This window comes from Rana temporaria, chromosome 3 (assembly GCF_905171775.1).
Source record: "Rana temporaria chromosome 3, aRanTem1.1, whole genome shotgun sequence".
Taxonomy (NCBI): Eukaryota; Metazoa; Chordata; class Amphibia; order Anura; family Ranidae; genus Rana; species Rana temporaria.
In genome coordinates this window covers 424,791,212-424,804,866 of record NC_053491.1, presented here as the reverse complement: position 1 = coordinate 424,804,866, position 13,655 = coordinate 424,791,212, and the positions used below count along the sequence as shown (strand labels likewise).

Sequence of the window (13,655 nt, the reverse complement as noted above, 5' to 3'; positions counted from 1 at the left end):
GATGGGTCTGGGCTGTTGTTTGCAGGAAAAAGGGGGCCTACCCAAGTTTAAGTGGGTGGTCATGTTATTGTCGGTGGTCATAATGTTATAGCTGATTGGTGTATATCCTCCTGCGTTTGCCAATTACTGAGTGTAGGTGTTCTTATCCATACCCACTATTAGGTTGTATATGTCATGCTTTGTTTACTCTTCCTGGGTGTATTGACATGTATTTCTAATCTCTGGGTGTATGTGTATCTTCCTCCTGCATTGCTAAAATGCAGAATTACGGAAACATATTTTTAGTATATATATTAACAATGGGTGGCAAGGCACTGTCAAAAGATCTCTGGGATTCAATAATTATCTGGATCATGGGAAAGATAAGTTTAGATCTAATTTGGGTGCTGAGCCACGGGGGGTACAGGGTCATACACCTTCCTAGTGGAGATGGGCCTCACAGATGTTTGGAGAATGCGTAATCCAGGTGCCAGAGTATTTTCTTGCCAGTCAGCCTCCGTTGGAGGTTTATCTAGAATAGACCTGGGGTTGGGTAATACTCTTCTGCTGCCCATGGTTGAATCGTCTCAAAATCATCCGAGGCAGATTTCAGACCATTCCCCGCTAACTATAGATTTGAGGGTGTGGGCGAGGAAAGGTAATAGTCTCTGGAAGCTTAATCCATTCTGGCTGTCCCTCCTACCAGACCCTGACCTGATCCCATTACTTCTTACAGATTTCTTTAAAGTTAACATGGATTCTGCAGATTTGAGTACAGTGTGGGACACGGCTAAAGCTTACTTACGTGGCCAATTTATCAGAGTTATTTCCCGCATTAAGTCTAATACTAAGGAGTAGGAGCTGCAGGTACTAGAGGAGGCGCACCGCTCAGAGGCAGATTATGTAACAGACCCTACAGATACTAACAAGAGAAAATGGTTGGCTTCTCAGTCTAGGCTTAAAGATTTGTCACTACAGTTAGCAGAGAATAAAAGGTTATTTTTGCAGCAGAAACACTTCGAGGAGGGGGAAAACACGGGTCATATGCTAGCACTCCTGGCTAAGTCACAACAACCTCCATCGCATATTGTAGCAGTGACCGATGCTAAAGGTGTACTATGTTACGCCACACAGTCCATTCCAGGATGTCTACACGTCCAAAGTTCAACCCTCTCCAGAGGAGCTCCATTATTTTCTGGATAGATACCCTATACCTTGTCTATACGCCTCGGATGTGGCCCTACTTAATGCCCCTTTATCCGAAGAGGAACTCCTAGAAGCTCTGGCGCATGCTCAGAATGGGCGAGCGCCAGGGGCTGATGGCCTACCATCCGAGGTGTATAAATGCTATTCTGATCAACTGATTCCTACCCTCTTGAAAGTTTATAATACAGCCTTTGAAACTGGCACGCTCCCTCCCTCTATGAATGAGGCTCTGATAGTAGTCCTGTTGAAACCTGGAAAATATGCCCTTTCCCCGGATTCGTACAGGCCTATCTCCCTGTTGACGTTTGATGTGAAGCTCTCAGCCAGGGTCCTGGCCACAAGATTATCCAAGTGTATCCATCACGTGGTGCACAGGGATCAATCTGGCTTTATACCAACCAGATCCACATCCCAAAATTTACGTAGACCGTTCCTCAATATACGAGTACCCGCTGACAATCCTGGTAATAGGGCCATCTTCTCCATGGACGCCGCCAAAGCGTTTGATAGTGTTGAATGGCCCTATTTATGGGAAGTAATGAGTAGATTTGGGGTGGGTCCCTCTTTTCTAAAATGGGTTCAATTTTTATATAGCTCTCCCTTGTGCAAATGAGAATTAATGGAGATGTATCTGAGCCCTTCTGGCTTTTTAGGGGTACACGGCAGGGGTGTCCTCTTTTAGCCCTGTTGTTCGCCCTGGCTCTAGAGCCACTGGCAATACACTTCAAGGCCTTGCCAGGTGTCACCGGTTTCAGTAGGGGAGCCAGGCAGGATGTTATCTCTTTATATGCGGACGACACTTTAATTTATCTTGGAGACACTGATGATCCTTTGAAGAATGCGATGAGTTTGATTGCAGACTTCAGAGAACTGTAGGGTTTCAGTATTAACTGGAACAAGTCGGTGCTTATGTCCTTAGACCCTTTAATAAGCCCCCTACCTAATTGCGCCAAAGACATACTTGTAGTTGACGAATTTCGTTACTTGGGCATTTATTTAGGTGACTCTGAACCTGGTTCCGCTGCTCCGTAAATTTAGGGAGAAATGCTTGGCTTAGACGAAGCTCCCCCTTTCAGCGACGGGAAGGGAAAATCTAATTAAGATGGTTTGGGCCCCACAGCTCCTATACATTTTCCATAATACCCCAATTTGCATACCACATAAATGGTTTACTCAAATTGATGCACAGTTTAGGGACTTGATTTTGGGCTACAAAGTGGCGCAGATAAGTCTATCCACATTACAGTTAGCTAAAGATCAGGGGGGCATGGCAGTTCCACATGCCCTGCTACTACTTCGTGGCCTCCCTAATCCAACATGTTGGTAACTGGGGAGGGGCAGATGCGGGCGATTCAATTAGGTCATTGTTAGTCCCCTGTTGATCTGAGCTTCCCATTCTATCCCACTCATTTATCGCACGCCCACCCTACCATGTTGAACTCCCTGTGGAAATACATTAGGTCTATTCTGAAGTTTAGGGGTGTGTGTTCATTTACACCCATTTGGAGAATTACTTACTATAAAGAACTTTTTAAGCTTGCGGATTTTCGCTCGTGGGAGGAGGCAGGAATATACTACATCTCCCAGTTATTTACAGGGTCGATCTTTAAATCATTTGCTGACCTTAGAGAAAAGTTCTCTCTTGATAGAACGCAATTTTATAGATACCTGCAGCTGAGACATGCTATACAGAGTGAGAGCAGACTGTCCCCTCTTGAGGTAAAAGTGGGATAATTACCTCTTACTGGGATCTGTGATCACCCGAGTCTCATTGACTTGGTGATCACACGCCACGCGCACCCCCTGCAGTGTGCAAATTACATCTATTGATGGCCTCCCGGCAAAGTAGGTCCGCACGGTAGCCGTCATTCAGCTATAGCGTGGGTCTGAAGGAGTTAATATCTTTATAAATATCTTTATAAATGATACAGGGTCTGGGATTAAAAGCAACATTTCTGTCTTTGCATATGACCCAAACTATGCAGTGGAATAATGTCCTTAAAGGATGGCTCCAATTTACAAGCCGACCTCAATGCATTGTCTAATTGGGCAACTATGTGGCAAATGAGGTTTAATGTTGATAAATGTAAAGTTTTGCACTTGGTGGCTAAGAATATGAATGCATCATACATACTAGGGGGAGTACAACTGGGGGAATTAATGGTGGAGAAGGATCTGGGGATTTTGGGAGACCATAAGCTCAATAATGGCATGCAATGCCAAGGTGTGGTTTCCAAAGCGAGCAAAGTCCTTTCTTGTATTTAGAGAGGTATGGACTCCAGAGAGAGGGATATCATTTTGCCCCTGTACAAATCATTAGTAATACCTCATATGGAATATGCAGTTTTGGGCACCGGTTCCCAAAAGGATATCGGGGAACTGGAGAAACTGCACTCCATCTCTACTATGTGGTATCCATGAAACCCCTTACAGCATTTAGCCATTGTGTCATGTTGATGTGTAATTGTATTAGCCACGTTTTCCTTATCAATTATTTGAACTGCATATAGCATAATACATTTATATTTTTATACATAATACGTATACCATTTGTTGGTGTTATTTCACCACCAGGGCCTTTAAAATCCCACAAGGGGGAACTTTGCTCTCTGATAAGAGGCATGGAGGAGCTCAAATATGAGGAAAGATTAGAGCAACTGAATCTTGAGAAGAGGAGAATAAGGAATGATATGATCAACATGTACAATTACATAAGTGGTCCATATAGTGAACTTGGTGTTGAGTTATTCATCGCACAGGACAAGGGAGCACTGTTTACATACTAGAGGAAAAAACATTTAGGGCCAGATTCTCGTAGATCCGCGTATCTTTGTGCGGGCGTAACGTATCCGATTTACGTTACGCCTCCGCAACTTAGAAGGGCAAGTGCTGTATTCTCAAAGTACTTGCTCCGTAAGTTGCGGCGGCGTAGCATAAAAAGGCCGGCGTAAGCCCGCCTAATTCAAATTTGGAACAGGGGGGCGTGTTTTATGTTAATAACTTGTGACCCGACGTGATTGAAGTTTTTCACGAACAAAATCTCCCAGTGTGCATTGCTCCTAATATGCCGCAAGGGGGGTCAGGAAGGAATTTTTTTGCTGTAGAAAATTGGTTCATGCTTTGCTGTTTTTTTTGCCTTCCTCTGGATCAACTGTGGGTAAAGGATTGTGTATATGGGATTGCATTATTATTATTTTTTTTTTTTTGGTTGAACTAGATGGATTTGTGTCTTTTTTCAACCTGACTAACCATGTTAATATATATATATATATATATATATATATATATATATATATATATATATATATATATATACAGTACAGACCAAACGTTTGGACACACCTTCTCATTCAAAGAGTTTTCTTTATTTTCATGACTATGAAAATTGTAGATTCACACTGAAGGCATCAAAACTATGAATTAACACATGTGGAAATTATACCTAACAAAAAAGTGTGAAACAACTGAAAATATATTTCATATTCTAGGTTCTTCAAAGTAGCTACCTTTTGCAGCAGACACATCTCTAGAACTGTTAAGAGGAGACTGTGTGAATCAGGCCTTCATGGTAGAATATCTGCTAGGAAACCACTGCTAAAGAAAGGCAACAAGCAGAATAGACTTGTTTGGGCTAAAGAACACGAGGAATGGATATTAGACCCGTGGAAATCTGTGCTTTGGTCTGATGAGTCCAAACTTGAGATCTTTGGTTCCAACCCCCGTGTCTTTGTGCGACGCAGAAAAGGTGAACGGATGGACTCTACATGCCTGGTTCCCACCGTGAAGCATGGAGGAGGAGGAGGTGTGATGGTGTGGGGGTGCTTTGCTGGTGACACTGTTGGGGATTTATTCAAAATTGAAGGCATACTGAACCAGCATGGCTACCACAGCATCTTGCAGCGGCATGCTATTCCATCCGGTTTGCGTTTAGTTGGACCATCATTTATTTTCAACAGGACAATGACCCCAAACACACCTCCAGGCTGTGTAAGGGCTATTTGACCAAGAAGGAGAGTGATGGGGTGCTGCGCCAGGTGACTACCTCTTGAAGCTCATCAAGAGAATGCCAAGAGTGTGCCAAGCAGTAATCAAAGCAAAAGGTGGCTACTTTGAAGAACCTAGAATATGAAATATATTTTCAGTTGTTTCACAATTTTCTGTTATGTATAATTCCACATGTGTTAATTCATAGTTGTGATGCCTTCAGTGTGAATCTACAATTTTCATAGTCATGAAAATAAAGAAAACTCTTTGAATGAGAAGGTGTGTCCAAACTTTTGGTCTGTACTATATATATATATATATATATATATATATATATATATATATATATATATATATATATATATAGAAACATTTCAGGAATTTATTCATGAAGTCTTGTAAAGCTAATGAAAAGTCTGTTTAAATGCCTGCTGTAATGATTGCATTCTCTTTTTTTAGGGAAATGGGACTGTCCTTGGCACCAGTGTGACAAATGCGGATCCACCTCCTCATCCTTCTGTGAATTCTGCCCTTCGTCTTTCTGCAGAGAGCATGATAAAGGAGAGTTGACAATCTCATCCCTGGAAGGGAGACTGTGCTGCTCTGAGCATGACCCCAAGCGCCCAACGGCATACGGAGAGAAGAAATTTAAATTTAAAATCGAGCATGAGGATTCCTCATTACCATCAGAGTTTTAAAAAAGATGATGCACATCAGATTGAAACCTCTTCTTCATACAGTGTGAACTCTCCCCTTCGATCAATAGCGGGGATGCGTAATGTGCACATCGTGTTTTATTGCCAGGATTGAATTGTACATGACCTATTAGTGTCATTTCCTTGTTCTTAGAAACTCATCTTTTTTATTATTATTATTTTGATGGTGGAATTGGTCTCCCTCTTTTCCCCACCGTTGTGGTCAACAAGTTGTATTTATTATATTTATTATATTTTTTATTTTTCATCTGGATGATGAAAAAATTTTTTTGGCTTGGGCAACCAACTTCCCCAGTTTTAGGTATTTTGAAGAAAGAAACAGAAAAATTTCATTTTTTGTAATCATAAACATGTATAAAAATATGGATCCTGGATGAATTCTAGAATGTTCTTTTAAAGAAAAAAAAAAACAAAAAACGGTTGCAGCAGGAATTAAAGGCATATGTTTACCTGGCTCTTAAGACTATATGGGAATTCAACAGATTATAAACCCCTTTGCGTCTCCTGGTGGAATACAAGAGCAGGACATTCAGTGAACGGATACAGTTATACAGTATATACTTAAAAACAGAACAAAGCAACAATGTCTGCCTAACGTCTTCATGAAGTGAAGAGGAAAGCACAGAGATCCTATTTTTCCCTGTGACTTTAATGGATATGTTCTTGGCCTCCTATCATTCTCCATCCTTCTAAAATGACCTTTTTGTTAGTGATCAAGACCTAAATGGAATTTATCCTTTAGGAATTGAGGGTAAATAACTGTCCTCTTGCATTGAAATTGGCATCTACACAGTACATTTTTAGAGGATGCTCTTGTCACCCCTCTGGTGCATCACTCATTAAGTATTAAAGAACAAAGCAAAAACCATCAAACGGCGCAATCACTGACAGTGATCCTTCTATAGGAAAAATATCCTATTACTATAAAAGGGTTTACCATAGGATGGACAGTGACATTTTCCAGCGACTTCATGTAGTCTTTTTTCTATACTTCTGTAAAAGGACATGAAGGGGATTTCAGCTGTCACTTTAATATAACAGTATAGTCAGTTGTTCTGATTGTGCCTGTACATGAGTTATCAGTGCTCTAGAACCATCCAAGACTGTTCACTTTATTAAGAGAAAGGAATAAGTGCTTGATTATCATTCCTCACTATGTACAGTCAAATCTTGTGGTGTTATTCCACTGTATCAAAAGCAATTACAGTTGTTGCCATCCACCAACCCACCCTATGTCACAGGAAGGGAATGGAGATAGAAGGGTAGATCTTCAACACTAATGGTCTTGGGTTGTTCACATATTACAGTCCCCATTCTGTGTGATAGTCCTAAATGCACACAATTCCATTCCAAGGTTCTATTTTGTGTGGCGACCATTCGAGACCTGCGCTAGCCCTTTATGTTGTCAACACTTTTGACAGCGGTACAGTCGAATTGCACAAACTACAGTAAAATTGCACAACCTGAAATGCACATGCATGCAGATGTATGCACCTCTATATATGAGCGAGACACTCCTGGCCTGGCATTTTAATGATGTATATCCTTGTCTGGACTTGAGATTGTTATTAAGTACAAAATATGTTTATGGTGGTAGTTTATTTTTACATGTTTTTTTTTTCTTTTATATTCTGCTTTAGTTTATAAAGCAGCAATTGTTCTTTGTAACCTTCAGCTTGAATGCACTGTGCCGATGTTGGTGCGATGGTTTTAGCTTACAGGTTGAATTAAATGAGTCGAAGACTATGAGGTCTTTTGAGGTGCATTAGCTGTCAAAATTGGTATGATCTAATTAAATTGCATAGATCATGTACGTTCGTTTATTGGAGCACAACGGTCATTTGTTTTTTTTTAGTGCATTTATTATATTATTATTTCTAGCCATACCTTTGTTCCAAGTATCAAATAGGAGATTTTTTTGTTGTGCTCAGATGTGATAGTGAACCGTTCTCTGAATACAGTTGTTTTGTATTCAGGGAGCCACGGTGACCGGCATTACAGGCTGCTTGATAGGCACGAGGAGAACGCAAATAGTTAAACCTGAAGGATGAAGCAGTGTGCTTTAGGAACAATAAAAGACGACATGTACAAGATAGTAAATAATTCACCTTTCTATAAAGGGTTTTCTCAATGGAACATGCATAATGGACTTTTACTTAAAGGAAATCTGTCATGAAAGAACATGGAGGTTGCCATTACTGACCTATCCTGTTTAAAAAGAGCAAGTAGGCAGATAAGGACTTGTGGCTTTCCAGATTGGTATACTTATTCTGGATCAGTGATCTGAAAAATATGTAAGCCGATGAACAGCATAACAGCTGAAGCAAGGAAGTTCAGCAATAGCATCCCAGTGTTGCTTTGATGACAGGTTTACTTTACTTTCTGGCTGGCCCTTACTTCAAAAGGACTAGGGCTTGTGGCCTCAGGTTTTACAGTTGGGTTATGATGCTCTATGAGCACAATAAGAGCTTTGTTTTATGGTGTTTTTTGGTGACATTGTCACTGCTGACCCACCAGTGAACATTTGTTTAGTAACAAACGACATTGAAGCTTATGACATGACCATTGAAAGATTGGTTATGCTTGGCACTAGAGCTTTGTATTGGTCAGAATGGTTAAGTATAAATGAGACTGCAGGGTCAAAAGGTGCTGATTGTGCACTCCCCGCTCCCTTATATTGCTGTTTGTGGGGATGAGTAACAGAGCAGAACTCAGTACAGGCTTCAGGTGAGCCTAACATGCAGCTTGTGGGTGTGCAAAGCCTCATCGTCACTTGTTGCACATGTCATGGTGGAACACATTGGAAGTAAATGACCATGCAGTGCTGTAATATGAGCATATGCAGCAAGTGACAATGAAAAATTCTAGTATAATGGCAAATAGTCATGATATTGGTTTAAAAGAAAAACAAATCTCAAATCTTACAATAAAAAAACAATTAACACTTTCCATCATTCCGATTTACAGAAAAGTTTAGGTAGAAGAAAACAGAAGCAGCACATTATGCATCTTGTATGCTAAGGTGTGATGTTCTGTGCAGGCGGAGAGGTAACATAAAAGCTGAACTCCAGCTAGATCGCTACATACACAGCTCAGATAAATATATTTGAACTAATTTATCTACCAAAAGGTTTGTAATATAAATGATTAGTTCTGCTCAGCAGCCTTTTTGACTTGCATACATTTCCCATGTGTTATAATAAAGCTGGGTGACACCCCTGCTCTCTGCAGCAGCTTCCAATGTTGCGTGTCTGCTCACCGGACTGAGAACTAACATCACCATACCTCTGAAGTCTCTTTGTACTCCTCTTATATGCTGTCTAAACACTTCCCCTCTGTCTTCCATTGCCCCAAAACATGTTTGATTTAAAATCCCTTGGTAATACATTAGCACATGATTGGCTTACAGCACAGACACTCATAGTCTGAATGATTTACGACTGTGCAGGAGACTGTGATAAAGTGCCATAAAGATAGATTTTCAACTATTACCGTTAGACTTTCAACTATTACCGTTAAAAAGGAACTTTGCCCTTATTATAGAAATCACCACAAATGCACCTTTAGAAACACTTAGTAATGGCAATCTTTTCTCCCCCCTATTCTTCTCACGCTGCCCTTTTTAACTTAAGGGCATGTGAATACATCCTGGAAATAGAACTTCCCAGGATGGAGCTGTGAGGCCCTGGTTACATCATCAGAAACCAGGAAGCAGAAATTAATTATTTAATAAAAGCAAAAAATGTTTAATGGAATGTAAAATAAGCTATATGCTAATGTGTTTTTTAGTAAAACAAAATGCCCAGACTATGAACATTAACATTTAACATCCCCTTAACAAACAGTAAAAGAGCTTAAAAAAAAGTCCATCACTGACCTCTGTAGCTGCAGGCACTGTGGAGAAATTGACCCTCAAAGACCACAAATGAGACTCTAAGGCTGGGTTCACACATATGCGATGCGGGAACCAGCGCAATTCCAGGGCGAGTTCTCGCATTTCGCATGTCTCCTGCAGGCAAGTCACACTGCCTTATGCGAACCGATGCGGGTGTCAATATAAAGTTAATGACACCCCCAGATCGGTTCACAGATTGCAGTGCGAACTGTAAAATGGTGCAGGAATCGAATCGTATCGTATGGGTGTGAACAACCATGCAATCCGATTCCCGTGGTGACCAAAAAAAAGGGTCCTGCACCATTTTTGTCCAAATGCGATGTAAATTTAGCTATACAGTTTGTATGGCTAAATTTGCACTGCATGTGATCTGCGCAGCAATGCAGTGCAAATCACATGCGATGTCTGACATCGCAATAGTGTGAACCCAGCCTAAAGTTGGGCTCCAGTCAGTGTTTACCAGCTTGTGGCAACTGCCATTTGTTTACAATAGAGGACTGGCAGACTACTAAGTCTGTTCTGGCAGAACTTATAAAAGGGTAAAGAGCTGTGATCTCAGTGCCTCTGTTATGAATATTGGAGATGAATTTCTCCACAATGTCCTGCTTTACAGGTCCTTTACTTCTGGTTAGAAATATAATTAACTGAATGCACATAGTTTGGGCACAGGCACAGGTTAAATAGACTAAAAGCTGTTTCTTTTATATATGTTTGGTGTTCTGCTTTAGGTGACATTGGTTATAAAACCTGTGACCAGTCATGACTTATTCCTGACAGTTGTGAGAAATCACTTCTGTAGAAAAGTTTTTATATTTTAGAAAGCTGATCTAGGAGGGAACTAAAACAATGGAAAGAGAGACCAGCAGTTGCTTAAAAGAGGACTTCAGAGAGGGCTACAATTTGTGATATTACCCAAATGGATCTCAATCAAGAGTAACATTTTAAATTTACCAATGAAAAATCCTTAAAGTTTTTTTAAGAAGTAAATGATATATGAATCAACACAACTTTAATTACAGGGTCTGCCCATATTGTGCCAAACACACAAGCTTTTTTTTTATTATGGGGAGAAAGTAAGAATTTTCTATTGTGTTGTCTTGGTTATTATGTGCCAACAAATTATTGTATTTACAATTTAATTGTACAGGTTTTACTGTTCAGATTGTTTGATGTTTAGCAGTGTTAAAGTCTTTTTCTTCCTGTATAGTGTCATCCATACCAGTGTCCTTTCCATGAAATCCAGTACATGCTGCTATTTTATATCGTCTACAGATTTTTTTTGTGTACTTTGGCTGCAGGCAAACTAGATCATAAAGACCTACTAAAATACACTAGTATGTTTCTTTTTGTTTTTTATGTGTTTTTCCACCCACTGAGACTTGCTGGTGTCTACGTATAAATGCAATTTGTGTTTTACATTTTTGTTCTAAAAAAAAAAAATCAAGACTGAATATTTGTACTTTTTATTACTAAATATACTCAATAGTAAGTCCCAATGTGTTTTGGTTTGTTTTCTGTAAATTGACCTAAAATATATATTTCCATTATAAGGCGATGGTTATCCAGTAAATCTCCCATTTCTCATATCTCTTTGGGACTCCATAGATGAGATCTGCCAGTTTGTACATCTGCCTTACTTTACCTACAAATAATTCTCAAATTAAATTCAAAAACCTAAGGACTCAAACAATGGTCCATAAATTGTCACATTTCTCACATAAAGACCCAGTGATAGAATATCACACGTGTAGTTAGCTCTAGAGGTATGTATAAAATCCATGTCTGAGCTAATTAAAAGAAAAACATATTTTGGGTTTCGCCACAAAACATGGACATTTCCCAATATTTAGTGTCTTCAAAAACACCACAAGTACAGAAAAGTACCTGCTGATCTGCCTGAGCGCCTAACTTTCTGTAGTGATATGGCAATGCTGCCTCTGCTGCACCGAAATCCAAAACAGTGTTCCATGCTTGAGTTCTGCTGCACTAACCCCCCCCCCATATGCTTTGGATAAACTATATATTCCTTGCAAATGAACAGTAGTAGAAGTAAATAATGAAAACCTAGCAGTCAGAGAGACCACCTTGTAGCGTCAATGATATATAATATACAAAACATCAAAGAAAAAGGTGCTTCTGACACACCACAGAAATATTTGTCAAGGGACCACCTGCAGCTCTTTCAGAACAAGTTGCATTTTGATTGAGAAAACCCTTTACTGCAGGCACCATGCAGGTCTGTGTTGCCCTGGCATGGGGATGCACAGGTGTTGCGTGCATCCCTGTGCTGGCATCCCATGCATTTCTATTAGGATACAGCAGCTGTGTCCGTGCAGCTGTGTGTCCCAATAAAAATGAATGGGATGCATGCAACATCTGTGCATCCCCATGCCTGGGAAACACAGACCTTCACGAGGGGCCTGCAGTAAAGCACCCAATGTGAATGGACCTTTAACACATATATTGAGCATTTTAATAAACAAATATACTCATATGTCTTTCTGATACTGGCTTTCTTTCTGATGTCATCAGCATGAGGGCTTATAAATTCTAGAGAAGTAAAGTGAATCCATGCTTTACATGGATTTACATTTATTTTTTATTTTTTTTAACAATAGTCTTCATTTTTTTTTAACTGTAAGAACAAAAGACCATATCTAGCATCAGTAGGTTATCCCTTGCAACATAGTTCAAGACAAATTATCTACAAATTCTTCGGAATTGCTAGTTATATAAAAAGAAGAAAGATCCAAATAAGGCACGGTTAGAAGTCAAACAAGCAACAGCATAAAGGAAAAAAAATATATACAAAACAAAATGATAAACTGCTGATACAGAGCACTTCACAGCCTCGTTCACTCAAACAGTCCAATGCTAATTGGTGTAAAATGGGGATTTGTTTCGGGCTGACACTGCTGAGAAAAACAGCAGGACCATTTGTGGAGATATTGATACTTACTGATTGGAAGAACTGCGCACACTCTATTTAAGGCCCAATTCACACTGATTGCAACAATCGCTCTGACTTTGGAGCACTTGCAGCATCAGAAGTCAGACCCCATTCTGTGCAATGGAACCGGGAACCGTTCTAATCGGTGTGACTTGAGTCGCTCTGACTTAGAATAAGGTTCCTGCACTACTTTTGGTTCGACTTGCATTGACTTCTGTTGAAGAAGTCGCATGCAAGTCATGCTGAAGTCGCACGGAGTGTGAACCCGGGCAAACACTGGACTGTTTGAGGCAATGGATACAAAAGATATCAAACTACAAAACAAATGTGTACATGGACTTTATCTAAGTTGATACAATAGCACACATTTAAATTAACTGCTTTAGGCCACCAATTTCCGTTTCATTTGAGCCCCAGGTGACCAAAAACAAACACTCTGTTCATGTAAAATATATAGGTACGTAGTTCAAAGCTCCTGCAGCTTTGGTTCACAGTAAGGTAAAACCAAAACCCCAGTCGCTAGTTGTGCAACACAGGAGGGAAAAAAAACTCCTCCCTATCCTGTAATGTGGTCTGCCTAATTCTATTGCAACGTTATGGCTTAGTAACTGTAATTTTGGATATTATTAGTTGTTTTTGCCAAGACGATATCAGGCAGTAAGGCATTCCATAGCTTAACTTTAATTACCCAATGGTCAAATCTTATTTACTTACACAACTGATGTCTTCGTGTCATTTGTATTATCCGTGGTATATGCGCCAAATCCTTATGCTTCCCTTGGGTATATCATAGCATCACATTTTTTTTTCTCCAACTGCGCATACCCAGTTGTTTTCATCTTTCACAGTGAGTACATTTTTGCATCTGTTTTAATAATGCAGCTGCTTATCATTTAATCATTTCCATTTTACAATATAGGGCCCA

The 13,655-nt window shown here is 39.9% G+C and overlaps 1 protein-coding gene across 7 annotated transcripts in view; it reads left to right on the top strand.

Annotated features, from left to right (window-relative positions):
- The window catches only part of NSD3 (nuclear receptor binding SET domain protein 3), a 198,281-nt gene extending 187,005 nt beyond the window's left edge, over window positions 1-11,276 (top strand). For all 7 annotated transcript variants that reach the window (XM_040346229.1, XM_040346228.1, XM_040346227.1 and 4 more), the window contains one exon: window positions 5,629-11,276. In XM_040346229.1, the coding sequence (XP_040202163.1) occupies window positions 5,629-5,867 (239 nt within the window). In that variant the 3' untranslated portion in view covers window positions 5,868-11,276. The remainder of the gene's footprint in view (window positions 1-5,628) is intronic.
- Window positions 11,277-13,655: the final 2,379 nt, after the last annotated feature.